Source organism: Parasteatoda tepidariorum, chromosome 3 (assembly GCF_043381705.1).
Source record: "Parasteatoda tepidariorum isolate YZ-2023 chromosome 3, CAS_Ptep_4.0, whole genome shotgun sequence".
Taxonomy (NCBI): Eukaryota; Metazoa; Arthropoda; class Arachnida; order Araneae; family Theridiidae; genus Parasteatoda; species Parasteatoda tepidariorum.
Genome location: NC_092206.1, coordinates 5,220,749 through 5,247,898, shown reverse-complemented (window position 1 = coordinate 5,247,898; position 27,150 = coordinate 5,220,749). Strand labels below are relative to the sequence as shown.

Sequence of the window (27,150 nt, the reverse complement as noted above, 5' to 3'; positions counted from 1 at the left end):
CTATAGATTTTCTTCATTGTTTGGAAGCCAGTGTAATAATGAAAATTGATAAAAAATAATAAAAATTGTAAAAAATTAACAGAAAACTTTAAAAAATGCATTAAAATGCAAAATACGCCCCAAAATTTCAAGAAAAATGCCCTATAAATCTAAAAAAATGCTCTAAAAGACAAAAAATGTCCAAAAATGCAAAAAAAATGCAAATGTCATCAAAATCCGGGCCTTAGTTATTACCATACAGAACGGTAATTTTACCAGAATCTCCCCTCCCCCCCCCCGTGTCCTTCAGTTTTATGCATGATTTCGTTGTGTTTTTCAATACTGATGTATTGATTGTTTACTTTTTTCTCACTCCGTTCGAAAAACGGGTATTCAGCTAGAATATAAATAAAAAATAAGAATTTTTATCAATGGGAAGAAAATAATTTTATTACTCATCATATCCTAATTTTACTTTTTTTTTTTAAAAGTGCTTAAACGTGTTTATTTTTTATTGAAAAATTTGGCTATGCACCCTGAAAAAGCGTTACTTTGATTCATTTTTCATTTATTTATTCCCCACCATCAAGTAAATCTAAATTATTAAGCGCAATTTGAAAGTAAATAAAACTAAAGACTTCATAAGTACAGAATTTGAAGTCAAATTGGAAGCCATAAGGGTAAATTCGATTCATGAAATTTTAAAAGATACATTTATTTAGTTTTTTCCCGACACTAAATGTATTTAAATTATCAAATATAACCTGAAAGGAAGTAACATTAGAATAACATAAACATCAAAAAGTTCGTTTAGAAAAAAAGAAGAAAACTACGTAAGTTGAAAAAAAAAAGAATATTAATTTCTTAAATGCATAATTAGGAAATATTTTATTTTTTGTGCTTATTTATCTCCAATTGTAAATTTTTCTAGCAGTTCATTTTCTTGAAATTTTTTTATTTGATATTTTTTCTTTTAATTAATAAATTAATATTTTAATGAAAACAAAAACGTAATTTAACTTTTATTGGAAACTATTCACCTCCTTCCCCCTCTCCAAAAAAGGAAAGAAAGAAATCGAAAAGAAGATAGAATGAAATAGTGGTAGGAAGCCAACCTGTATCATTCATAACTCTTTATAAATGATTTAGAAAAAGAAAAAAGAAAAAAAAAACTTTATACAATCCATTATATTATTATGAATAAATCCTTCTATACTTCATAATAAACAAAAACTCTAAAAAAAATAGTTAAGATATTAGAATATTTAAATAATAATTTTAATTGGTCTGTTACTACGTAATAAATGCAGATTGTAGTACAAGTTAACTCCTGTCTGTTTGCACCCAAATTAATTACTTTATTTATTAATTTTATCAAACATCGTATAAATTTTTACTTTTTGTTTGTTATTTTATTTTTTTATCGAATATATTTGCTACGGAATTTGATGGAGAAGAGTGGGAATCTTTTTGACGTTTATGTCGTCACAAATGTAGGCGTAGCTGCAGTATTTTCCCCTCTCACTGTCCACACTTGCCTCTTCTCACGGTCAGAGGGATTTCCTTGACTCGATAGGGAATTTCTTAGGGAATAGACTCGATCCGAATGTGGAACGCCCTCTGGCGTCCGTTCACGCCAACAAACCAGACTATTCGAGCAGGCTGCATGGCTACCAGAAGAGTACCCCGTCTTTCGATAATGCACTGGGAGGTCCGACGAACGGGACCCTAGAGGGGTACACCAGGACATGGGGCTCAATTATGGAGGGCGTCGACATCAGCCACCTGTCTTTGGAGGAACAGAACATATTGCGGAATGTCTTCGCCCGCCAACAAGATGAGGAGACGAGGGAGGAACAGATTTTCAGGTCAGTGTTTCATCTCTCTCTATTCACTCGTCTCTCCATAGAGAAAATTCTCTATATAAATATAGCCGATTTTTACTTTTTTTTTTTTTAATTTAGAGAATCTTCCTTTAAAATTAAACGAGAGGGGATGAGTGGGGGTGTTATAGGATTCACCGAGAGTAATGGCCGCCCCCGAACTTTTCTACTAAGAGAGAGAGAGAAAGCCACTCCAGAGGGGGGTTGTAAAGATGCAGGGATCGATGAGTTGGGCACAGCTGTAATTTTTTTTTTCTCCCCAAAAAATTACGTGTTTGACTTGTAATTCAGCATCATTCCCATTCATCACAAAGTAAACGGTGTTAAAATAATAAAGAAAATGTAGCATTTTTATTTTTAATGTGTAGTAGCGATCAACAGTTTTTGCCCATTGCTCCCAAAATAACCCTCCCATTCTAAGCTGCTTATTTTACTCCTTAATTCACAAAAGCAGGTTCATTCATGTTTATCATTATTATTATGGGTCACATTTTTTCCCATTATTTCATCACAACGTTCTACCAAAGTTTTTTTTTTTACTTTTATTTTTTAAATTTTTTACTAGAAAGATTATAAATCTTCATAAACCATCGCTTAACTTTGAAAACTTTACGTTTCTACCTGTTCCTTTTAATGTTGTATTTTTTGTGAAATCTTAAATTTAAACCCGATGAAAAAAAAAATTTTTTTTTTCTATCAGTACTGTCTCAATATCCTACAGTAGCAATAAATCTAAATTTTAGTACCGCTTTAGCGTGAAATCTATGGGGCACAAAATTTTTGTTTGCTTTCAAAGTTATTTACGTTTTTAGTTCAGATAAATAAATAAATATTCAATAACACAGCCATTTTGTATTAACTATGTGTAACATATATTTTTTCTGTTTGATATTAAATTTCTGTTCGAAATATGTATAACATTTGCCTTTTGTTTCAAATCTCTAAGAATGTTTCCATTTTTTACAATTATAATGAGAAATACAATGAAAAGAATTTTTTTTTTCTAAGTGCAAATTTTAATAAGTTAAATATATTACATAAATAATGAGAGCATTGCCAGAGATTTGAAACAAAAGGCAAATGTTAAACATATTCCGAACAGAAATTTAATCTCCAACAGAAAAAATATATGTTACACGTAATTAATACAAAATGACTGTGTTATTGAATATTTATTTATTTGAATTGAAGAAGTAAATAACTTTGAAAGCAAACAAAAATTTGGTGCTGCATAGATTTCACGCTAAACCGGTACCAAAAGTTAGATTTAATGATGCCGTAGGATATTAATACAGAATTTTTTTTTAATAAAATATATATAATCTGTATCAATATCTCAATTTTAATAAAATATATATATACTGTATCAATATCTAATTTTAATAAAATATATATATACTGTATCAATATCTAATTCTAATAAAATATAGATATTGATACAGATAAAAAAAATTTTTTTTCTGTATCCAATATCCTACAGTATCAATAAATCCAAATTTTGGTACCGCTTTAACGTGAAATCTATGGGACACAAAATTTTTGCTTGCTTTCAAAGTTATTTACTTTTTCAGTTTAAATAAATATTCAATAACACAGATATTTTGTATTAACTATGTACAACATATCTTTTTTATGTTGGAGATCAAATTTCTGTTTGGAATCTGTGTGACATTTGCCTTTTGCTTTAAATCTCTGAGAATATTTTCATTTTTTATATAATATATTTAACTGTTTATAATTTGCGCTTACAAAGAGAAGTACAATTATAATAAGAAATAAAATGAAAAGAATTTTTTTTTTTACTAATCTTGTACAATCTCATGTTCTTTTAATGTTGCTTCGGAAATTATGCATCCTATTTCAATACAGTTTTTATGAGATTATGAAATGTGCCTTAAATTTTTAATATCTCTAATTATGAATTTTTTTATGAGCTTCATAAATTCTTGCAGAAAAAATAAACTTTTGAAGCTTATAAAAAAATTTAAAAACAGATTTAAAAATTTTTCATGTTTGCACTGTTTTAAAAGATAAGTTGATGATCTATAATACAAGAAATCGGGGGTAGAGTATATCGGCAGGTAAGGGGATTTCTAAAAAATATGTTTTCCTGAAATTAAAATCAACCTGAATCATGTAGTATTAGGAAATATGTAGTGTATTAGTTGTTGTAATTCCTTAAATACTAACTTTTAATTAGGGTTAACTATTTTGAATATTATTCCAATATTTACTGAAATACAAATCAATATCTATATTAAAAAGTTTATCACTCTCAATAAACTAAAGCGGAAATCGAAATTTATTATCTTTATTATAAAGCATCGATTCTTTGTTGTGGTAGTATTATTTTGTTCCCAAAGAATCAGGGGATCAATCCTTTTCTTTGATTACTTTTCCTATGCCAAGTATTGATACTTCTTCAATGCTAAGTATTGATATTTTCTCTTCTCTTAATACTGTGTCACTATGTATATTATATTAGATAATTTAACAGTGGAAAGCGGAATTAGTTCCTTCATTAAGTATTAGATGAGAAACGCGTTCATTTGTCCCCTGCGAAACTGTTTCACTACAACGATTAATACTATGCAAGAAAAACACTGAATCTAAAAAATTCTAAAACAGATGTTTCTTTTTTCTCACGTTGTATCAAAGAAAAATAAGATTAACAGTGGTACATCATAAATATTATTTATGAATTAATTTTTGAGGAAAAAAACTTAATATTTATTTAAACTATTTTTTTTTAATTGTTTTTTCATTAGATATCAATTTAGGTATTTTTATCCATTTAATTTTTTATCTAATGATAAAATAAAAGTTTTCAAAACGTTTTTCAAGAAGAATATTTGTAATTTTGTCAGACCTAAAGGGAGAAACGTAAAGCGGTCCTTTTTTTAAAGACGCCGTAAGAATTTTGGGTGATGATAGAAGTTTATTACTAAAGCGATGCGCCCTACGTTTTTCGTTTCAAATCTGAAAAAAATTAAATTATTTCAGTCTATTTGTTAAACGTAGTTTTAATATTTTCTAATTATGTGTTTACAAATTTGTTTATGTCGGAAATGTGACGGAATTCTGAGTAGCCATAAATGTTGCTTGCTGTATTTAGGAAACAATTGTAACTTGGTTGGAATTAAGAGCAGCGCACTCTAGCTAGTCAGAAAGTGGTCGAAATTTTGATTGACTATCAAAACCAATTTTTCTATAAAATATTGATATAAATTTTGCCTGAAGTGGCAAGGAGTCAATCAGAACTTGTATTTTTACCCTACACAACTCCAGTTAAAATTCAAGGTATTCTGACAGTGGACTCCAGAGGAAAACATATCACTCATAATTAAAATTTACAATATGCATTCTCATTTCATTCTTGTGTAAATTATTTATGTGACCGAGAGCGATTAAATTTGACATTCTGATAGTTCAAAGCACAGGGAAGGTCACTGTCGACATTCGAACATTCTATTACGAGCTGTTCCAGCGGGATGAGCAAAGAACAAAATTGAATTTTCTGATTTTAAAGCGTTAGCCATTGTTAAAAATTGAACTATAGACGATTCTGTTTTTTCAAACAACGTCAGATAATATCAGTGATATTTGCTTGCTTATAGATCTACTTGTTGAAAAGAAAAAGAGTTTATTGTACGTGATTTAATATTCATTATTTTTCGCTATGTCAGATAAATTCAATGAACAACCTTAACATAGTAGCATGAGAGGACTGCTTCACCAAATTTGTATTTCTAAAATTATCTAAAACTTTTTTCTTTCTTTTATAGTAGTATTTTTAAAACATGTTTCTATAAAGGAAAAATAATTTTAAATCAATGGTAATTGAAATGAAAAATAAATTAGGCTAAGATAATAGCAAAATTAAAGGGAAAGTGGTACTAATTCGTTTAAGGAAGACGTAAGAAATTAGCTATACTTTTATTGAAGCCAACGATACTTAATTTGTTTACAGATACTAAATGAAATTGCAAAGAAATAAACACACACTAAAAAGCAAAATTTATGGAATAAAAGTATTTATTTATTTAGAGGAACCGTAAAAAAAGAGCTATACTATTATTGATGCAAATGCTTTATTAATTTCGGGGTATTTAGGTTAATTTATACCCGTATAAATTAAATACAAAAAATATGCTTTGTACTAAAAAGCAAAGTTAATAGAGAAAAGGTTAGGAATGGGGGAATTATTAGGTTAAGGGAACAATAGAGAATCAAAATGCAGATGACACTGAAATAATTATGTTAATACATTCTACTGGTATTGTGGTAATTGGTTCAGTTTAAATAATAATTCTATAAAAGATTTTCATAAAATACTTTTATAGTGGTAGCAAATATAGTGTAGTAATATTTCAATTAATTAGAATTATAAAAAGAAATTTCCATCAGTACTTATAATTTTAAACAGTATATTAAAAATCAGATAGAGAAATGCTAATGCTCTATATCCACACCAATGTCTCATTAAAAATTCTTTTTGATTTGAAAATTTCGGTTTTAGTTTGCTTCCTCTGATAAATGCATTTCGTACGAAACTCAAATCTTGAAGTGATAGGTACCTAATATACTAATGTAAGTGCAAAGTCTTTTATAGATTTGTTAATTATTAAAACTACGCCATTACTGAGCAGTTTTAATAACGATATTGTGAAAATAAGTGTTTTTCGGTCCTTAGAAAGGGATATTTACCAGGGAAAATTACTCGATAGTGGAAAATTTCGAGTGTCATCAGTTGACCGCCAGCAATAGCATCATGCTAAGTGCTACTGAATGCACTCTATTCTGATGGGATGAATTACAAAAGAAAAGAAAAGTGTTTCACTTAATTTGATAACGTAAATCCACCGAAAAGGTCAACAAATAATAATAAATAAATATATAATTGATATTATTTTTAGCTTTATTAATTGTATCAGTATATGGGCGTCGCAGGTGTTTTGAAGGAGACAAAATTAAAATACACAGTCACAATAGTACTCGAACGTAAGAAAAAAATATCTTATTACTGCAAAGACATTCATTATTTTTATCTCTTTTCTTCTTTTTTTTTTTAAACTTGAATGATGATGAATTTTAATCAATAATATTTCTTGAATTTTTTTTGTTTTTTTTTTGTCCTAAATATTGAGGTGGATTTTTAATTATTTTGGGGAGTGACATGAGTCTACCGTTCCCTCCCCTGACAGACGCTAATGTGTTAGTATAAACCTTTCAATTTTGTGTTTGACTTTGTAGTGCTCAACGTTGATTTATTGATTTTTTTTTAACCCCGTACAAAAAACGGGTATCTCGCTTGTATAAAATATTATTCGTACTCATTTAAATGCAAATTGTAAGCTTAATCACAAATGCCGCTACAATTTTATTAAACTAAAAATTTAAGCTGACAGAAATTCTCTCTTTATTTCTTTTCATTGAAATATTTTAAACTCAGTAGAATTTTTTTTTTTCTTCAGCTTTTCAATCTCGAAGCGATTGCACAGTTTAAACCGAACTAACCAAAAACTGTAGAATATTCTTTGTAATAAGAGTAGAATTCGATTAATTAAATGAGATGTTATGTCTTCCAACTGACATTCTAAGTTATGGGTTAAACATTCGAAACATTCACCGAATTATGGGTTAAACATTCGAAACGTTCACCGAATTATGGGTTAAACATTCGAAACATTCACCGAATTATGGGTTAAACATTCGAAATTTTATCTCGTAAGATAGATATTTTCTAAGAGGGGGAGTACAATACATGGAAATCTTAAAATGAAATGGTGTTATTTTGGTCTAATCTTTTATCATTCTCATCTTTCTAACTTTCTTTTTTAACTGATTTTTTTTTTATATACTCTGCTTAAAATATAATTTATCAGGATGTTTATTTTGAAATAAATATTGAATGTATATTATACTGTGTATCATGATATGTATTATATCTCCTTTAACAAGTCCTGTTGAGATTACAATTCAAATAAAATATGCAATGTGTATCCATATAATTTGTTTTATAGAATAATAAAAATGTATTAAAACTTTTTTTTTAATTTCGAGATTTATTATTTCATGTAGTTAATTCTTATATATTAAATTTTGCTTCCGAAAATCAAACTATTAAAATATTTTTTAATTCATATATTTTTGTGTAAATAGTTACTAATTCGAAGATTTCAAAGGACAAATTGATTTAATAATTGCGAAGAAAATTTATAGGAAATGGAATTTCAACTCGTAATGGGTACTTTCATGTTCTGAAAAAACTTACTTTGGTGAGCCATACCACTTCTGCACTTAACTGGAAATTCCTAAAATTTAATATAATTCGAAAAACACATTTTTGACAAAAATTTTGCTTCAAATCCTAAAACAGACAACCTTTACGACTGAGCTGAATGTGACGTAATATTTTAAATTAAATATAGACTAAAAAAAATTACTATTAATAGCTAACTACAATTGAATATTTATTGGAACCATTAATATTAATTTTTCCTTCTTTAAAACTTATATGTAGTCAAAAATAAAATATTAAAATTGAAGTGGAACGTAATTTTTTCAATCAACGAAGAAAACTACCGCAACAGGCTGTTGTGATACAAGGGGGATCGTGGAATTTAATGTTGCAAAATTTCATAACTATTGATTTGATTATGGTAATGTGGTTGACATTGAGCATTAACCGCCTTTATTTCCTAGATAAGCTAGCTAGGCTTCAAGCCACCGCTGAGGATCGAGCCTCAGTCCTTCACAAAAACATCTCAGAGCCTTTAACTACTGAACTATCATGGTTCTTCTTCGATGAAGGAGTATGTATGTATTTTTTTATTTACATACATTTTTAGGGTGACAATTATATGAAACAAAAAGTAGAATTTTTTCAAAAGCTAATGAGTTCAAATATTACATGCAAAAATATTCGGATTAATTTCATGACACGTTAAATATTTTGATGTAGTTTATGACATGTTATATATTCTTGTTATCAATGGCTATGTTGGGACGCAGACAAATAGCGAAATTCTTCGATGACTTCATCAACCTTGGAAGCATTTTGCAGACAGTCTAATGGTCCTGCCCCCCTCCCCCCCCCGCAGAACCCTTTTTAGTTATTTCCCTGAATGATTTAAAAAGCAGTTTTCGGTCATGTTAAAATTGCAATGTTCTCCGCTAAAGAGCACTTTTTCCAAGTGGGTCTCGGGCGGCCAACGGCGACTAAACTTTCGTCTCCTTCTTATTCAAGTGATTTGATGAAGAGAAGATTTAATTGCAATACTAAAAGAAACTCGAAATTTGCTGCAGAGGAACCACTAACTGAATGTCGGAAGTATTTGTAATTTGTTTTTACTCAATTTGTGAAGAGGATTTTCTATTCAAAAATATACAATTCATATATTGAGTGATTCTAACATTGTTTTTACAAATTAAGAAGATCATAAATTATTCAAACATATAAGCAATTATTACCACAGGAACCAATATAGCTCTTATATATATCTATGACAAGGTATACAAATTATGATTCAAGACTCTTCAAAAATTTTAAAGAATATGAAAGTAAGATTTTTGTTTTGTTTTGTGAGGCAATAAATCTCATCCTGGACACTGGTTTATAAGTCCGTAATAAATTTTTTCCGAGGACCCATAAAATCGGTGTCCAGAGTTTCGTGGAACATTGGAGAAGGCAAAAAGATTAAAATTAGAAATTCAACATAAACTTACAATAGAAAACGAGTACCAAAAATTGCACCATCTGATTTACTGGTCTCACAGTAAGGTTCTAAGTGGCGATCACAATGTGTCGTTGCACAGTTCATTTGGCGAAGGAATGACAAGTACACCCGTTCGAAGATTCCTGATGTGTAAATTTTGCATTGTCTGCGATAACAATCCCAGAAAGCAAGTAACCTTACGGCAACCTTGTATTGGCATTTTCTTGTTATTGTCACTAAAATGTTCGTACTAAAAACCTTTTTTCAATAAAGCAGAAATATTGCAGTTTCAAACCTTTCAACCCAAAATGATTAAAAATTATTTTTAAAGTTCTTTTAAAAAGAATTGTAACACTTATGTAGCTGACAAGACATTGTGAAAGGAAACCATATAATTATCTAGATTTAAGAACATTTTCACCTTGAAACTAGCTTTATTCAAGGATTTTTTTTTTCACTCTTGAAAACCCTAAGACAACCTCGATTTTCAGGTTTTATATAGAAGGTTGTTTAGGTAATGTGTGTAGAATAGAGCAAATTGTCACAGATCTCGTTTAAAGCTTAGAAGGTTTACACGTAAACCGCATAAAAACCTTTTTAGGTTTACATTAAAGGGTTTTTTCTGAGTGAAAATAAACCTTATTTTTTATCTGGGAATGATTCTCGCTGCAAGATCTTCAATCGAGTTCATTAAAGATTCCATATGCCACAGAAAGAAAATGTACAATGGGTTGAGGAGCGGTGACCGAGAAGCCAAGCAACAGGGCCACCTCGACTAAACTTATGTCTGCTTCTTCGAGTGGAAAGCGAAGCTATGTTCCATGGTCATTATCGTTCGCCTGGACGGCTACTATCACCCCTCTTATTTTGTAAAAATTGTTTAGACTCGCCTTGTACATATTTTAATTTTATTTGCAAAGTACGTGAAAATTTTTTTTTATTGTAATTGCTTTTATGCATTGTTGTAAAAATAATTGGAATTTTTTAATTGACCTAAGTTTTTCGAACGTTTTTAGTGAAATTAAGTAACGGACATCTTTAATCTAGTTCTGTTCTTTACTAAAGATCTAAATATTTCCATTCCCTTTTTTCAATGTATTTAGTACTTAAATGTTTTTCGTAGAACTTTTAAATTGATTTTTCTTTTGTGGGAAAATAGGAAGATTGTTGGTGTAATAAAATCCCATTTTATTTATTAATAGAAAAATGTATTCGCATACCTCCAGAGTGAAATTTAATTTTATTTTAAGCGTTAGTGATAGAAAAAGAGGGGTGGGCAACATTATTCATAAAAATATTTATCTTCATAAGGCTGCATTCTTTATATTTTCATCCTTGGTTCATATCATTGAAAAAGAAAAGAATGAAATCATATTCAATAATAAAAGATGAATGCGTGTTTATGGCTGTTTGCCCACTGACCTCCATTCCTCTTCCCACTTCCATTAAAATTATACTACTGTTGCCAAAACGGAAAAAAATATGTTTGTACCATTACTCAATCTTTCCAACAGTAATTTCATAGAATATTTCAATATAAATATTTTGCCAAATTTTCGCTGTGAAATAAGTTTGCAGAGAAGCAGAGGAAGAATCAGTGCTGTAGCTATCATTGCTTTAAAAAAATTCTCATTCTAAAACAAGATACATTTTAGCGTTGGTACATCTGATGCTTTGTACATAAAAGTATAATATTTAAATGCGTACATCATGGGATTCACAAGTACGTTTAAGATAGCTACTATTGACAGGGGTCTGTTTAGAGGAAATTTGGGTCCGTTAACAAATATCTTATCATAAAAACGGACCCTTCACAAAATATTTTAACTTAAAAACGGACCCTTCACAAAATATTTTAACTTAAAAACAGGCCCTTCACAAAATGATTTTTCTTTTAATTGGACCCTTCACAAATTTGTTTATCTTCATTATTGTTTTGTTAATCGAAGAAAATATTTCTACTTTTAAAAACATGATGATGTGCACATTCTTATTAATATTAACTCATAATTTTTTTTTGTAAATAAATAATTGATAAATTTATATTTATTCATAAAATTAAATAATAAAATATTATGTAAAGAAAAATTAATTTCTGGCACTTTTTTAAATAAATTATTATAAATTTAAAAAATGTTTCAGTTTACTTAATGCGCGACACATTAAAAGTGATACATTACTAAGTTGTGTTATTTAAAATATGTAAATTGAAATTATTAAAAATGTGAGTGATTTTGTTTCCATCATTTGTCCAAAATGAATATTCTGTGTTGAGCTGTACAGGCTAAATACCAAATATTTGAATGTTGCATCTCTAATTTAATAGCAGCAATTGTTGAGCAGAATCATTATCTATTTACAATTTTAAAACTAATTGAATAAGTTTTTTGCAATAACAGGACCTATTTGTACAAATTCACAAAAGCAAGATCCTGGTTGAAAGAATGCTTATTTTAAGTTCACAAATTATGAATAGTTTTTTCCACAGTTTTACAAAAACAGGACCCTTCACAAAATGTCTGAACAGACCCCTGATATATGTATTTTATTAGGTTTAAATATTTCTTTTTCGAAACAGTAGTTTACATTTTGACTTCCAAAATATCATTCTTCATAGAAATTCTAAAATATTGACTTCTAAATGTTAATTCAATTTTTTTTCAAACTGCTTAAATCATTTAGTGTACCTGCTTTTGAATGCCCGGAATCACTTAATTAAATATTGAGTATTTTTATGTATTTTAAAAAGAATAGTTTACTTTTCATTTTATGTTGTATCGTATAAATTTTACTATGCTTTTTAATTTACAGGGCAGGTATAGAAAAAATGTCTGATGAAAGTAGAGTCAACAAGGATTGTTGTCATAGCTTAAATATGGTAACAACTTAAGCAAATAATGAATGGGAATTTTATTGAAGAGTAACATTGGATCTTGGTAATTTAAGTTTTATTGTCTGGTATAAATTGTAACATTCTCACATTTTGTTGCGGAAAAACACACTAATTTTTTTTCTTCTCATTTACATAGTCATACATATTAAAAATATAATTGAAAATCGTGAGAACTCTAATAGTGACAACCTAAATTCAATTGCGAAATCATGTGAATCAGACTCTTCAAAAAGAATGTATGTTTCATTTTGCTATTTGTTTGTTGTAAAAAATAATAATTTATTAAAAATATCAGATTTTAAAAACTATGTGAAAATCAGTAGCAATAATTGCCATAAAATTGGGACAATCAAGGCATTAAAAATTAAATATTCAAAAAAGCAATTGAAATTTCTATATTGTCAAAAATGTATTAAGATATTTTTAAAACCACTTGAAACTCTATCTCAATAACTGCCCAAAATTAATCAAAATACTAAATGGATTTATGCTATTGTCATTAATTGAGCTAGTATATAAAGTAATCTTTTTATCACGTGCAATTAAAATTTACGTGTAGAATTAATTGCAACTGAAAAATTACGATAATTTTAAAAATCCCATGAAAATCTGTTGTATTAGCAGTAAAAATGTCAAAAAAGTGAAATCATCACATTAAAAGTAAATAATTACATAAGCGAACCTTGTTTAAAAAAAATCATGGCTCGACTTCGCGCGCAGGTCGTCGGGCTACCAAAGCGGGGGTACCATCCCCTCCGCAGAGGATCAAAATTGTGATGGCATGTCTTCGGATCAGCCTCCCGGATGTTTCCCAGACCGTCGCCAATAGCCCATTGTGCAGCTCTAGTGCGACGTAAATTACAGGGCTGATTGTGCTCCGGAAAAAAACCGGATTTCCGGAATTTTCGCTAACAGTGATCCGGAAGTTTCCGGAGATCGAAGGTCCAGACGTTTAANAATTTTATTATAATGACTTATATATATATATATATATATATATATATATATATAATAAAATTTACCTTCATTTCACTTACATAGAGCAAATTCTGCTTTTGTAAAAAATTCGCCATTTGACCTTTTTAAAAGTTATCTGGGGCTGGCGTATATACTGCCCTGAAAAATGTCTTAATTTGTTTCTTCGACTGTTGGCCCCAGCAGTGGACTGACCATTAAGACACGGTTCCCAGTTGAACAAAGTCAGGCTGCGGTCAGGCGGGGACCAGTTGGATCAGTCTGCGAAGGGACCGAGGTTGTGCAGTATTATACTTCGTTAAACTGTTCTACCGTAAAGTGCTCGACTTCACGCGCAGGTTGTCGGGCTACCAAAGTGGAGGCGCCATCCCCTCCGCAAAGGATCAAATTCGTGATGGCATTCCTTCGGATCATTCTCAGGGATGTTTCCCAGACCGTCACCAATAGCCCATGGTGCAGCTCTAGTGCGGCGTAAATAAACTACAACAACTGCAAATAAAGTTTAAGTTTCAAAATACTATAAAAAAAAGAAGAGAGAAACACTGATCAGAATGACTCATTTGAACGGAATATTATTGAAGAAACGGGAAAGCGTATCATATAAAACAACGGCTAAGGTGCAAGTTACACGTTAAACAAAAAGCAACTGTTCTGTTCAGTGTGTATGACGGTACAAGCGTGATACTCTTTGTTACGTAAGTTCATCCACTACGGCAAGGTCATATCACATCGGATGGGAAGAGTCACTTATTGTTGTCAGACCAAAAACCCGCATATATAACGCATCAATCAAATCAGTTTTTAATTTTCATAAGATTGGGCACATAACATGTTCAATAAGCTGTTCACCATTTTCTGTAGCATGTTGAAATCCAGAAGCAGCATGTTTCACAACTGATTGAAATCTCTCCGAGAACGTGTCGTGCAATGCGTGCTGCTACAACAGATTGCAATCGGAGCACTGAACTCAGCATTTTTGATAGCAATACAGCCAGAAGTCACACTGATTAAGACAAGGTGATCGGGACAATCAGGCTGTAGAAAAATAATAATTTATACTTTCGGAGAGAAAACTATTAAAAAATTTCCTATAAAATTGTGGAAAGAAGCACTGGCACACTGTGTAATGATACTTTTTACAGTAAAATTTCTCGAAACAAAAAAATTGATACAGCGTAATTTTTATAGATTAAGATTTACTGTAAAATCATTAAATCACTGTAATTAAATAAATATTAATGTAAAAATTCTACTGTATAAAATTTTACGGTAAAAATAGATTTTATTGCAAAATAGATTTTACGGGTACTGCAGTCAGGTTGCCGATATTTTTTACCTTAGTCTTTCGCAAAATTTCTTACAGTGAAGAAACAATAATTATTTTGAAGCAATCATCAGGGTTGATAAGTGGCAGAGAATAGGGGCTTGGTGCCATTGTGACAAAATAAAAAATTTAAAAACCGTGTTTTTCAAGCAGTTAAAACTGGAGAAAATAATTTTTTAATATTTTCGCCCCTAAAAGGTAGAGGTGGGCAATTCCACAGAAGTGTAAACTTTAAAGTGAAATTTTTTTTTATTAATTGCATATTTTAATTTTAAAAATATGTTCTAAAATAGCCAAAGTCTACATATTGCCGTTTCATTTTTGATAATTGTAAATTTTTTGAATCTGGCAGCATTCTAAAGTAATCACATGGCTGACAAGTGAATTGTTCACATTTGTGCTCAAATTGTTTTCTTGAAAAATACTTATAAAATAAAAGAAATGTATCTTTCTTTTGCAATATTTTGATAAAAATATGCATATAGAACAAAATTTAAACATTTTAAGTTTAATATATAAAATAAAAGTAACTTCTTTTACGTCATTCCGTCACATGTCTTAATAATGCATAAATTTCCTGAGAACGAAGATAAGATGTGACATTGGCAAGTTAGATATAAAACCTCTTCAGAGACAACCTAATTTTCAAACTGTTGAAATTTTTACTAATTCTTACATAAATATTAATCCTGTTTATCTGTTACATTCTGTTTATCATTTACATATTAATAAAACATTTTTTAAATGAAGGCTTTCTTCTACTAAACTTTTTGTCATTCCGTCACGGTCATTCCGTCACAGCAAATAGATGTTAATAACTGCTAGCCAACCTGAGGTTAATTTTCCAAATTCACATTTTACATTGCTTACACATTATACTAAAAGTATAAAATAGTTCAGAAAAATAATAGCTGCAAAATTCGCAGAAACTACCAGTTCTAAGCGGCATGCCAAAAGCTTGGTTGCCAAAATGTCATTCCGTCACGCAAATAAAAAGTTCGTAAAATTATAAGTAAAAAAGATAGAAAATCCTGTTTTTTTAGTTTATGAAGCGCATTATGCCAATAATAATGATATGCATGAGAAATTTTTTTATTTATTTGAAATTAGGTACATAGAAACTTCAATTAATTGTTATTTTGCAAGTCAAAATGTCATTCCGTCACATATGGAATTGCCCAGGTGTTTAAAATAAATTTTCTCCCAATTAGTATCCTTGAAAAATTTGATTTCTGAAATTTTTATTTCATTTCAATATTTTATTCAAGTCAAAAGTATCAAAATTATTTGTGATAAGACAATTGAAGAGCTAAAGACAACAGAGTGAGAAGTTATATATTTTTTCTAAATGGGACACTTTTTCAGCAAACTTTTTCTTAATATTGTTTTCAGATAGGTATTTGGGGGGGAGGGATTTTCAGAATTTCCTCTGGATAGAATTTCCAATACAAAGAAACATTTTAATAGCTTACAATGAGATTGAGGTGATTTTCACATTTTAAAAAAATGCTTTTCTGAATAAATCGAAAACATGCCTTATCATATTGCCCCAAATTCTTTCTATTATAATTAAGTAATATATTAATTCTCATTTTACTAATTCTTTTATGAATATTGATTGTTATTTTCATCCTTTCTTTCTTCCTCTCTCACGATTTCTTTTATTTATTTATTACCATAATGTAAATTACTAATCATTTTACATGACTAACTAATGTTCATTTGAAGAGCGTTTCAATTCCTAATGTCTCTGCTCATGTTCAAATACTTTTTTTAAAGAATTTAATGATTTGCTTTGCAATAAAATGAGACAAACCTGTTCTACAAGTTTATTTGCAATGAAAGCTGCAAAAATGCCATTACTGACAAAAAATGTTTGTCAATGTAAATGCAATTTATTTCTAATCTATCTATTTTTTTTTTACATTAGCAGATTTATTTGAAAAATTTTATAATAAAATATGCACTTACCAAAACTACGTAACTTTAATTTAAAATTATTTGTAATTTTAGCTTACCAAAATATTTGAGAGTAATTTTTCGATTGCTTCATGAATTATAAAATGAATGAGATTTTTATTTAAAAAAATAAATAAAATTTGTTTTTTTTCTTTTTCAAAACATTAAATTTAAAATATTTTATTTAAAGAATTGTTTTCGGGTAAACCTTAATTCATTTTTATGGGTAAATTAAATCTCCCAGAATAAGAGACGTGAGGTAGGTAGTGAGCATCAATCATACATTCCCGAAAAATATTTTTATTATTACATACATAATTGCCATTTAAAAATTAATAAAAGTTGTTATACCTTTAAGAAGCAGTTAACGAATAAATTAACAAAAATGGTTTCTGGTTAATACGTTACTGGTTGCTAAACTGGTTACTGGTTGACTGGGTTAATATATACATTAAACTTGTTATCCAAAATATATTAATAAATAGGGGAAAATAAATATTTTATTTATTTTATTCGAATTTACGACAATGGTGTTTATATTATATGCGTCTGTATTGTGTATATATTATATATACAATTTGTTTATATTCGGGACAAAGATCNATTAAATAATCCGACAATATTTTGAAAGTCCAAAACCGAAACTAACGGTAAGTCGAACTTCCGATAGGTCGAAGTTTTTCGTCAGTCCTATCAGATTCGAGTTATCGCGAATTCACTGTATATACAATTTGTTTATATTCGGGACAAAGATCTTTTTATTTATTGCTTTATATATTTATTTATTACATAAGTACGACTTATAAGCCTTTATCAAGTATAAATACAGATAAATAGATAGTACTATTCCGAGAGGGACAGCGTGAAGTTACATACACAGTTACAGTGGGTTTCGAACCAGTTATCTCCACTCAACAGAGCGTTTGGTGGGCGATGCCGCTCTGAAAAGGGAATATATATGTACAGGCTTTAAGCTTGGTTAACAGCTAATTTAGCTACGTTACAAATTGAAAATTTGACTGGTTGTCCATTGCCAAATCATGTGAACTAATGCCGTAGCCTCTACTTCCGACAAGGGGCCGTGGTAGCCCAGTGGTTAAAGAATCGGACTTCGGTCTGGAGGGACCAGGGTTCGATCCTCGACTCCGCTTAGACCCAAGGAGTATATGAGGTATACGTGCTCATAAAATCTGTTGAATCGAAAGTCCAATGGTAGGTCGCTGACAGTGCCATGGGTCCAGGGATGTGGAGAAAATTTCCTTTCCCTACAGATCTATGTCTAAATTGAGGAAGTGACTTGTGATGGCATGTCTTCGGATCATCCTCAGGGATGTTTCCCAGACCGTCGCCAATAGCCCATTCTGCAGCACTAGTGCGACGTAGATAAAGAACCTACCTACTTCCGTCTAGAAAGTAGGTGGCTACTTACTTAAATTAATTGCGCAAGGCGTTACTTATCAATCGCATATTTTGAAATGAAAATAAGGTAAAAGCTTTCGTTGAGCTCGTTACCCGACTCACTGTACGATACACGATACGGGGAAAATAATTACGTTTTCTAGTGATTTTAAAGTGAAAATTCGTTACATTGTTAAAAACAAGCGTCTCACTAGTGCTTTATTTGGAGAGAAGTCTTTATTTAACTCAGTTTCATAAAAGTTTCCGTCCCGCAGTGGACTGATCGTTTAGACAAGGTTCCCAGCAGATCACCGAAGTCAAGCATCACTGGCTACGGTCAGTGTGCGGGTGGGTGATTACTTGAATCAGTCTGCGTAGGGACCGAGGGTGTGCGGTATTGGTCCTCTTTAAACTGTGCCTCCGTAAAGTGCTCGACTTCGAGCGCAGGTCGTCGGGCTACCGAAGCGGGGGTGCCATCCCCTCCACAGAGGATCAAAATTGTGATGGCATGTCTTCGAATCATCCTCCGGGATGTTTCCCAGACCGTCGCCAATAGCCCATTGTCAGCTCTAGTGCGACGTAAATTAACAACAACAGCAACTACATAAAAGTTTCCGTTTTCTGTTTTCATAAGAAGGAAACGTCGAACCTTTTTTTTGGAAATTAATTAGCCTTCTTCGTATAAGATCTTCGTATCGTGATCTGGCAACTTCCGGGCAGCGGCCCGCATGAAACTAAAACAAAACTAACTCAGAAATGGATCAATTCGTGGAGTAAAACCACTGTTCAGAAAACCCATTTGAAAAAAGTATAATATGAGAAAAAAATACTTCTTGTTTTAGGTTTCCTCTTCGTCTCAATTCAAAAAGCAATAGCACCTGTTTTGATTCATTTAGAAGAAGAAAAAAAAAACGCGTGCAATGCTTTTTTAAGTAGTTTTAAAAATATTGTATTGTTATTTGCACTAATGTGCAGCAAGTATACATTTGACGACTTAGAGGGACTTATTAATAAAGATCTTATTTTGAATTTACGGAAACTGGTATTTCCAGAGCCATGTCGCTGTATTACTATGAGTTTTAAAATGTTTACTTCTTTTTAATATTCTGTAACAACTTTATTATATGATCGCTAGCTGCAAATGTAGAAAAAATTTTTATTGTAATGTTTTTTGTTCTTCTGTTATTTACTTTTCTTTAATTGTTTATTTAGAAGTCTGAGTGGAAATTGTATGTAATAAATGTGATTAGATAATCTCAAATCAGAAATTTTTGTTGTTGTTTAGAATTTCTCTTCAGAGACTTTTTTTTAGATAGAACCATAAATAACTTAAAATTAAATTTTAATTTTAGGGGGGGTTCTAATTGATGCTTATTTGAGGTTAAACTTTAATTTCAAGCTTAAATTCAAAAGAAAGATGTAATTCTGCACAAAACAAAATCAACATTTTAATTCATTTTATAAAATTTTGTGTAGAATATTCTTTTGAAATCTTTTAGTTTTCTTTAGTGGTTGAATTTCTTTTCCCAAATTTATCTTAATTTCAAAGTTAAAAATTTTTTAAGTCAAATTTTTACCCTTTTTCTCATGTTAAAATTTTTAAAAAAATTAGGAATTTTTAGTATTTTGCAAGATTCATTGCTTATACTCTTCTTCTCAGCAAAAATAAGCAAATCACAACCTACATAAGTGCTTTTTTACCATTTGAACAACCCCTTTGCAATAATCACTAATAAGTGTGACATATTTTATTAAAAAATACTTTGAAACGACCCTCAGTTTGAACTGAACAGATTATTTTGTTACCGTTTTCTTTACAAAAGCATAAATAACATTTTTGAAACTTTCTTCGATAAAATAATCATTCTAATTTTTTAAGATAAATATTCTTAAATAATAGGTAAAAAAATATAAATGATTAATCATGAAAATATAATTGAAAAAAAAAACTGCAACTTTGTAATTTTTTAGGAGCACTTTATTTTGTTATAAGAATCTCATGTGATTTTACATCCGCTATAATACTTTGTCTAATTTTGGGGAGAGATTTTTCAAATTGAAGGACTCTTTTCATAATTTTCTTAATCTTGACATCAAGATGACTTATACTAATTGTGTTTGAAAGAATTCTGTGTGAATTTGTACTAGTATTAACCATAGATAACTTCAATTAAAGAATAAAAAGCGGCATTAAAAATATCTTTCATTGTAAGTAATGGAATATTGCTTTATTCCTTCAACTCTAGTCTTTAATTAAAGTTGTATTTATTATTATTACATTTTTTTAGTAAATATGACTTATAAATAACTTTCTTTTGCTTTAATACATTCTAAAATTAAGTTATTTACTAACAGGAAGTCGCAGGCTGACCTTCATCTGCTGGAAGAGGCCATCAACATCCGGCGTCGAGAGAAGCGCTTTGACCTGCACGCCACCTGCAATATTTGTTTCAAAACAAAGTTTGCTGACGGTGTTGGCCATATTTGCCAACAATGTGGCGTTCGTTGCTGTGCCAGGTGCGGCTGCAAAGTGCCATTAAAGAAAAACAAGGTACAAAACATTGCATTATCACTTGACATTACATACATTGCAGCATCCACATTTTGTCTGTAAATTTATGTATGGATTTTGTGGGGTAAAATGGGGTATTCTACCATAATATCTCCTATTAAATAAAATTTTTGATTCCTTGTAAAAAATAAATTAAACAAATGGATACTTTAGTGATAGCAAACAAATGTTGAAGAGAAAGAAGAAAAAAACAAGTGTTATAAAAATTTGATAAGTCTATAGCAAGGAAAGTTATATTAAAAGTATCAAAACCTATGTAATTGATGAAAGAGGTAATGTAAGATTATGAACAATATTTTTAAGCTTCATTTAGCAATAAAGCTGATTTTGTAGATTTCAATAATGTTCTTGTTTTCCGTTCTTTATTTTCATATTTTTTTGCTGCAAGCAGCATATCAGGATTAGCTTTTTATGAAAAGCATTTAGTTGCAAGTCAAGCTTTTGCATAAACCTTAAAAATAAACCTTTAGCTATGCAAAGTAAAAACTTTATTTTATAAACTCTCTAATTGTTACGTATTCTTAAATTTTCTAAATATTCCTCGAGCTCCTAGTTTTCATTTTCATTGTAAGAAGGTACTTTGGGATTATCCCGTCGTCTTGTCAACACTCGGGAAAATGTGCAAATCCTTTGCCATCATCATAATGAAAAGCAATTTTCAAAATAAACTTTCTAAACGCATTTAATTTATCAAATAATAATAATAAATTAATAATAACAAAAAAATGTTAAGAGTATAAATACATAATAAAAAAGTGTAATAGGAAGAATTGAAATGAAGTAGAAACCTCTATTTTTTTATATTTACACATTGAATTAAATTAATTGAAAATATACCTCTGCACTCTCTGCAATGCTAGGCAAATCCCAAATTTGAATCAGTTTGTAGCGGAGTAAAAAAAACACATTATATTTTAATACGCTAAACAAAACTAACTCACGTAGTCAAGGATTACACAGTAAATATTATGAAATTTGCAGTTATTGGTGCAGAAGATACCTTTTGGCGATAATATCGGATTTGGCAAAAATGGTGGTGTATGGGATAATCCCAAAGTACCGGCAATTCTTCAACTTTGGCCTCCCACTCACTACTTCTTAAATTCTATTACAGTTCAGTGTGTCACTAAAACAAGGAATGTCAATAATCAGTTAAAGCATTTAAAAAGTTCAATTTTCTGAGAGTAATTGCAACTTTTAATATTCTTGTTCAGCATACCTGCCAAGTCTCCTGTTTTTTTAACAGAGACTCCTGTATTTTATGACTATCTCCTGTTTACCCCTATATTCTCAAATTTCTCCGTATTTATTGAAGAAATATTTAAAGCAAATTTGGCTATAAAATATCTGCTGATGGCAAAAATACTTCTCTTATTCCTCAACAGATGGTGCTATTGTCAGTACTGCAGCAGGTGGAGTGTTTATAGTTTGAGTAATTATAAATAATGGTTTAAAAAAATCTTCTTTAGATTTATATACATATTTTTTACTGTAATTTTGTAAGTACTGTAATTTCCATATGTAAGTGCTTATATTATTTTCAATTTGGAATTTCAAACTCTGCATGATGGAATACATGACGTATCAAAACTTAACTCGTAGCCTAAAAATGTCGCTAGTAAAATCTCCGTTATTTTACTGTTCCAATGTTGGCAGGTATGGTTCGAAATAGGAACTCCTATTAATAGTTTACTCTAGGGTTGCATCATCATCTCTTACTTGGATAATCTTTTTCCGAACTAAAATTTGTCAACTTTGGGAATCAAAAGCTTATAAAGTGATTCATTCAAAATATATCATACTGCTCTTTGTTTTTAGTTGGGCTATTTATTCTATATTCATTATGACTTTTATAGCCCCTCAAATAAACTTTCTGCAGATTTTCTATCACAGTTTTGATATATTTGTTTGAGTTCATTTACATAGTTTTTATACTAAATATTCGCAAACATTTTACATTAAAATGTCTATTTTATGCTTTCCACTGTTCGAGAGAATTTAATAAGTGCCTGTCAATGCAGAATAAAACTTCACAGCACTCTAATACTTATATTCTATTGGTTAAAATTCGTGTATGGGGCTGTTCCAAAAGTATGTACAAAAAAATGAAGAAATTTTAACCCCCTCCCCCCTTCAGACATTACCGTACATAAGGTCTTACTCCCTCCCTTAAAGTACGTACATTTTATTAGTCTATCCTCTTTTTCATAAAAACTAAAATAATTATGCTTTAAATAAAATTAAATATTTATTTAAAATAATTTATTCATTTAAATTATTTAAACAATAACACCCAACTTTATCAGGGTGCGTAGAGTTTGTAAAAAGTACTTAAAGGTGCTTTTTTGGGGATTTCGTTTTTAAAAGCTTTTAAAGGTGCTTTTTTCAGCTGGCGTTTTTAAAAAGTGCTTTTTTCCGAATTTTTTTTTCCCTCTTCAGTGATATCTGGTGAATCCCATGCATTTCACGAAAAATGGGGAGTTGCCTACGTAATCATTCACGCGGACTTCATGTCGTACCCACGTTATGACTTGCGCATGCGCGCACACTTGAAACCGAAACCCGAGTGCTCCAATTCGNTTTTTTTTTTTTTTTTTTTTTTTTTTTTTTTTTTTTTTTTTTTTTTTTTTTAACGCAAAAACTGTTTATAAAAAGTTTTTGTTTTTCAATAATATCATTGATTGAATATGAATTTTTTGAGTGCTTAAAATTTTTTGTAAAGTGCTTGAAAAGTTTTTAAAAAGTGCTTATTTTTGATTCAAAGATTTGGCTACGCACCCTGTTTATCTGTGGTGTATAAATTTGGTGTATGCTTATAATGTACGTACTTTGTATAACCCCTCCTCATTGTACAAAATAGCAAACCCCCCCTTCAGGATGTACGTACTTTTTGAACGGCCCCTATGACAGATGAAGTAGATTCAGGCTTGGGCTAGTATACTGAAAAAAGGTTTGGGATGGGCTCGGACTCATGATAAAATGTTCATAAATTTTTTTTTACTGCTTTTAATCAAATATTTGGGTCACTAGTTGAGTATAAAATATGTAAAATTGTAATGTAAAAAATTTTACAGAGGTCTGCTACTTCTGTTTGATACTTTTGCTTTATGAGGCTAACACAAATTGTGAAATGTTTTTTATGTAGCTCAAGATTTAGATTTTTAATTTTTGTTTTAGTCCATTAATTTTTCTCTTAACTTTTTGATTTACAAGTTATTGATAATAAAGATTTTCCGATTATTTTACTTGTTTAGAAATCAAAAGCTGAGTGGTGGACAAGAAAATTAGGTCTTCGCCCAACATATGTCTTAGGCTCGGGTGGGCTCAGATTAAAATTCTTTGGACTCGGGCAGGTTCGGACCTCGAAAAGGAAGCCCGAATCTTCTAATTAGTCTCCTCCCTCACACGTTGCTCTTATTTTTTATCTCCGCTATAACATTTGAAACTAAACATTTTCCCATCCATCAGTATAACGACGTAGTTTGCCTCTGTGGGGGGGATGATTAAGCTCCTGCCAAGGAAATGTTAAAGCTCTCTTGAAATAGAATAATTTTTCCTTCTTTTTTTCTTTTTTTTATTCCTAGCACTTGATGTGTACATCATTTGCTGGAGTGTAAGTACACTTCGCACAGACCCATAAGAAATAACAACAAATAAAAAGAATTTAATAACATTAAGACATTCAAAATATAAACAGAAAATCAGTCAGTTAGCAGTGCCTGCAACTGTTCCCTAGCATTCCAGCATCTGTCATAGACGTTGCCAGTAACTGCGGGGCAAACCCTCGGATACCCAGCATTCATTAGGGAGTCCTGCCCACACAAGACACAATTTGAATCGGGAAAGATCTTAAGTCTATGGAGGTGAGCGGCAGGGCAGTTGTGTCCAGTTTCCAACCTAAAGGCAGCAACCACATTGCATATTGGGTGATCAGAGATCTCATTCAGAGTCTCCCTCCAGATCTTGTCACCAATTTGTTCATTTAGATTATTTTCATAACATTTGTTTATCGTGTTTTTAATTATTTTATTAAAAACACAATAAAGAATTAAATTTTTTTAAAATTTTTTTTAGAATTAAGGCAAGAAAAATCTATTTTAATATACAAAAATTATCTATTTAATTGAACAAAAAATATTAATTGAAAAATTGTAATCTTAGAACAGGCTGTGGGCTGTGCCCCATCATCTATAAAATGTGACAGGATTGAGGCCTCTCTGCCCGTTGGTTCCACGGTCTCTGACTACAATTGCAATAATGTAAATATATTTTGGAATACGTTAGTTAATATTTGCTTTTTGTTTTAGATCTGGCTTTGCATTCTGTGCCGTAAGAAGAAGGAGCTGGCTATTAAATTTGGCAAGTGGTTACAGAATGATAGAAAGGAAAGTTGGGGTAGATCGCGTAGTCTGGAGGAGGATTCAGAGAGGAGGCTGGATGCTGGCGGATTTCTTTCGAGGCAGTTTACGTCCTCACTTAACATCACCACTCCTAACCTTCCTCCCTTTTGGCAAGAAGAGAAGAAAGATCCCCAGAAACCTGAAAGGTTCATATAACCTTCTTCATCTATCACAGGCACATTTTGTCTTTCCGTCACTAATCTAGCTTATTTATTTTAATCATTCATGTAGAGAATATATTTTAGTTAGTACAATAGTGAAATTGCACATAGTATCTATTCTTAACCCTAACGCTAGTGTAATCTTGTCTTTCTTAAATGAACATAGAATGAGACTATGTAAGAAGGAAGAGCTTTTTAAACTTATTAATTCAACTCCAGTAACAAAATAAAATAACTTATTAGAAACTGATAACACAATATTGATAAACCCCCTGGTAAATCGTGGCGACATTGTGGCAAAACGTTAGACTTCTTGCAGAAATATTCATAGAAGCAGCATGGATGATTTAAGAAAATTTTAGCATAGAAAAAAAATGCATCAGGGTTTTAATTTGTTACTTTTAACATTAATTACATTTTTAATTATTTTTCGTCCAAGTGCATTATAATTAGTTTCCTATCAGCATTAACTTTCCTATTAGAAATATCTAATTATGCTAAATTAAAACAAGATAAAATTTTGATATTGATTGCTATTTATTCTTTTTTCTTTATAATCTTACTACAGTCAATTCGCTATAACTCGAAGTACGATAACTCGAATATTACTATAACTCGATTTTTTTATGAGGTCCCGACCCTTTTATCTTCAATTTCATGTTAATTATTCTCGATTACTCGAATTTTACTCCCTTTAACTCGATTTTTTTTGGATCTTTTAAAGCAAGAAAAAAAACCTAGGAGCTGATATCTTGCCCCTTCCTTTGCAACACACACACAATGTCTTTCGCACTCTTCATGGAGAAGCTAAAGCTGTCCCTCTTGAAGTATGTGAACAGTGGTTAAATGAAACGTTACCAAATTTACTTCAAGGATACAGTTAAAATGATGTTTTCAATATTGATGAAATGGGTTTATTTTTTAAATGTCTTCCAAATAAGACTATGATGTTTAAGGATGAAAACTGCTCAGGGGGTAAAATGAGCAAGGAACGTTTGACTGTCCTAGTTGGAGGAAATGCGTCTGGGACAGAGAAATTGCCCTTACTTGTTATCGGAAAATACCGAAATCCCCGATGTTTCAAGAATGTAAAAACGTATCCTTTGGATTACAAGTCTAACAAAAAGTTTTGGATGACATCAGTTTTATTTGAAGACTATGTAAGAAAATTGGATCGGAAATTCTTCGCTAAAAAAAGAAAAGTGATACTCTTTATGGATAAATGCACAGCGCATAGTGATCTACCTAATTTGAAAGCAGTAAACTTGCAGTTTCTCCCGCCAAACACAACAGCAAAGTTGCAGCCGATGAACCAGGGTATCATAAAGTGCTTCAAACAGTCTTATCGTAAATGGCTTGTCAGAAAAATGATCTTAAATATTGTAAGCATTTAGGAGATTTGTAATTAATCAGCATTAATTAAATAATCCAACAATATTTTGAAAGTCCAAAACCGAAACTAACGGTCGAAGTTTTTCGTCAGTCCTATCAGATTCGAGTTATCGCGAATTCACTGTATAATTTTTAATAAAAGTCTTGAAAGTGAATTAATTACTGACCAAAGCTAACACAGCAAATATAAAAAGGAAAAAGAAAGGGTGTTTTCGTATGCAGAAAGATTAAATTATCAAAATAGTGAGTGGGAAAAATAAAAAATAACGAGTATTTAAAAGGAAACAAAAATAAAAAGGAAAGAATGCAAAATCTGCTACTAAAATTTTTATTTAATTAAAAGCCATTAATATCCTAGAACTGTTAAGAGAGTTATCATGAAAAGAAAAATCACAAGAAACTGAGCGGAAACCTGAACTTGTTAACGGAAAAATGTCAACTTCAAAAATAAGTCGACATTGAGAGCTCAAAATAATAGACGTTTATTTTGAGTTTA

The 27,150-nt window shown here is 30.4% G+C and overlaps 1 protein-coding gene across 9 annotated transcripts in view; it reads left to right on the top strand.

Annotated features, from left to right (window-relative positions):
* The first annotated feature begins 1,602 nt into the window (after positions 1-1,602).
* LOC107449379 (regulating synaptic membrane exocytosis protein 2) overlaps positions 1,603-27,150 on the top strand; it is a 93,209-nt gene continuing 67,661 nt past the window's right edge. For 4 of the 9 annotated variants that reach the window (XR_011636320.1, XR_011636319.1, XM_071178231.1 and 1 more), the window contains exons 1-3: positions 1,606-1,847; positions 20,485-20,680; positions 25,009-25,247. Coding sequence is in view for 5 of the 9 variants with exons in the window: in XM_071178231.1 (XP_071034332.1) it covers positions 1,741-1,847; positions 20,485-20,680; positions 25,009-25,247 (542 nt within the window). In the remaining 4 variants the exon portion in view is untranslated. Of the gene's footprint in view, positions 1,848-18,827; positions 18,938-19,170; positions 19,194-20,484; positions 20,681-25,008; positions 25,248-27,150 lie in introns of those variants that run through there. The other 5 variants (XR_011636321.1, XM_071178233.1, XM_071178230.1 and 2 more) reach the window with 3 other exon arrangements.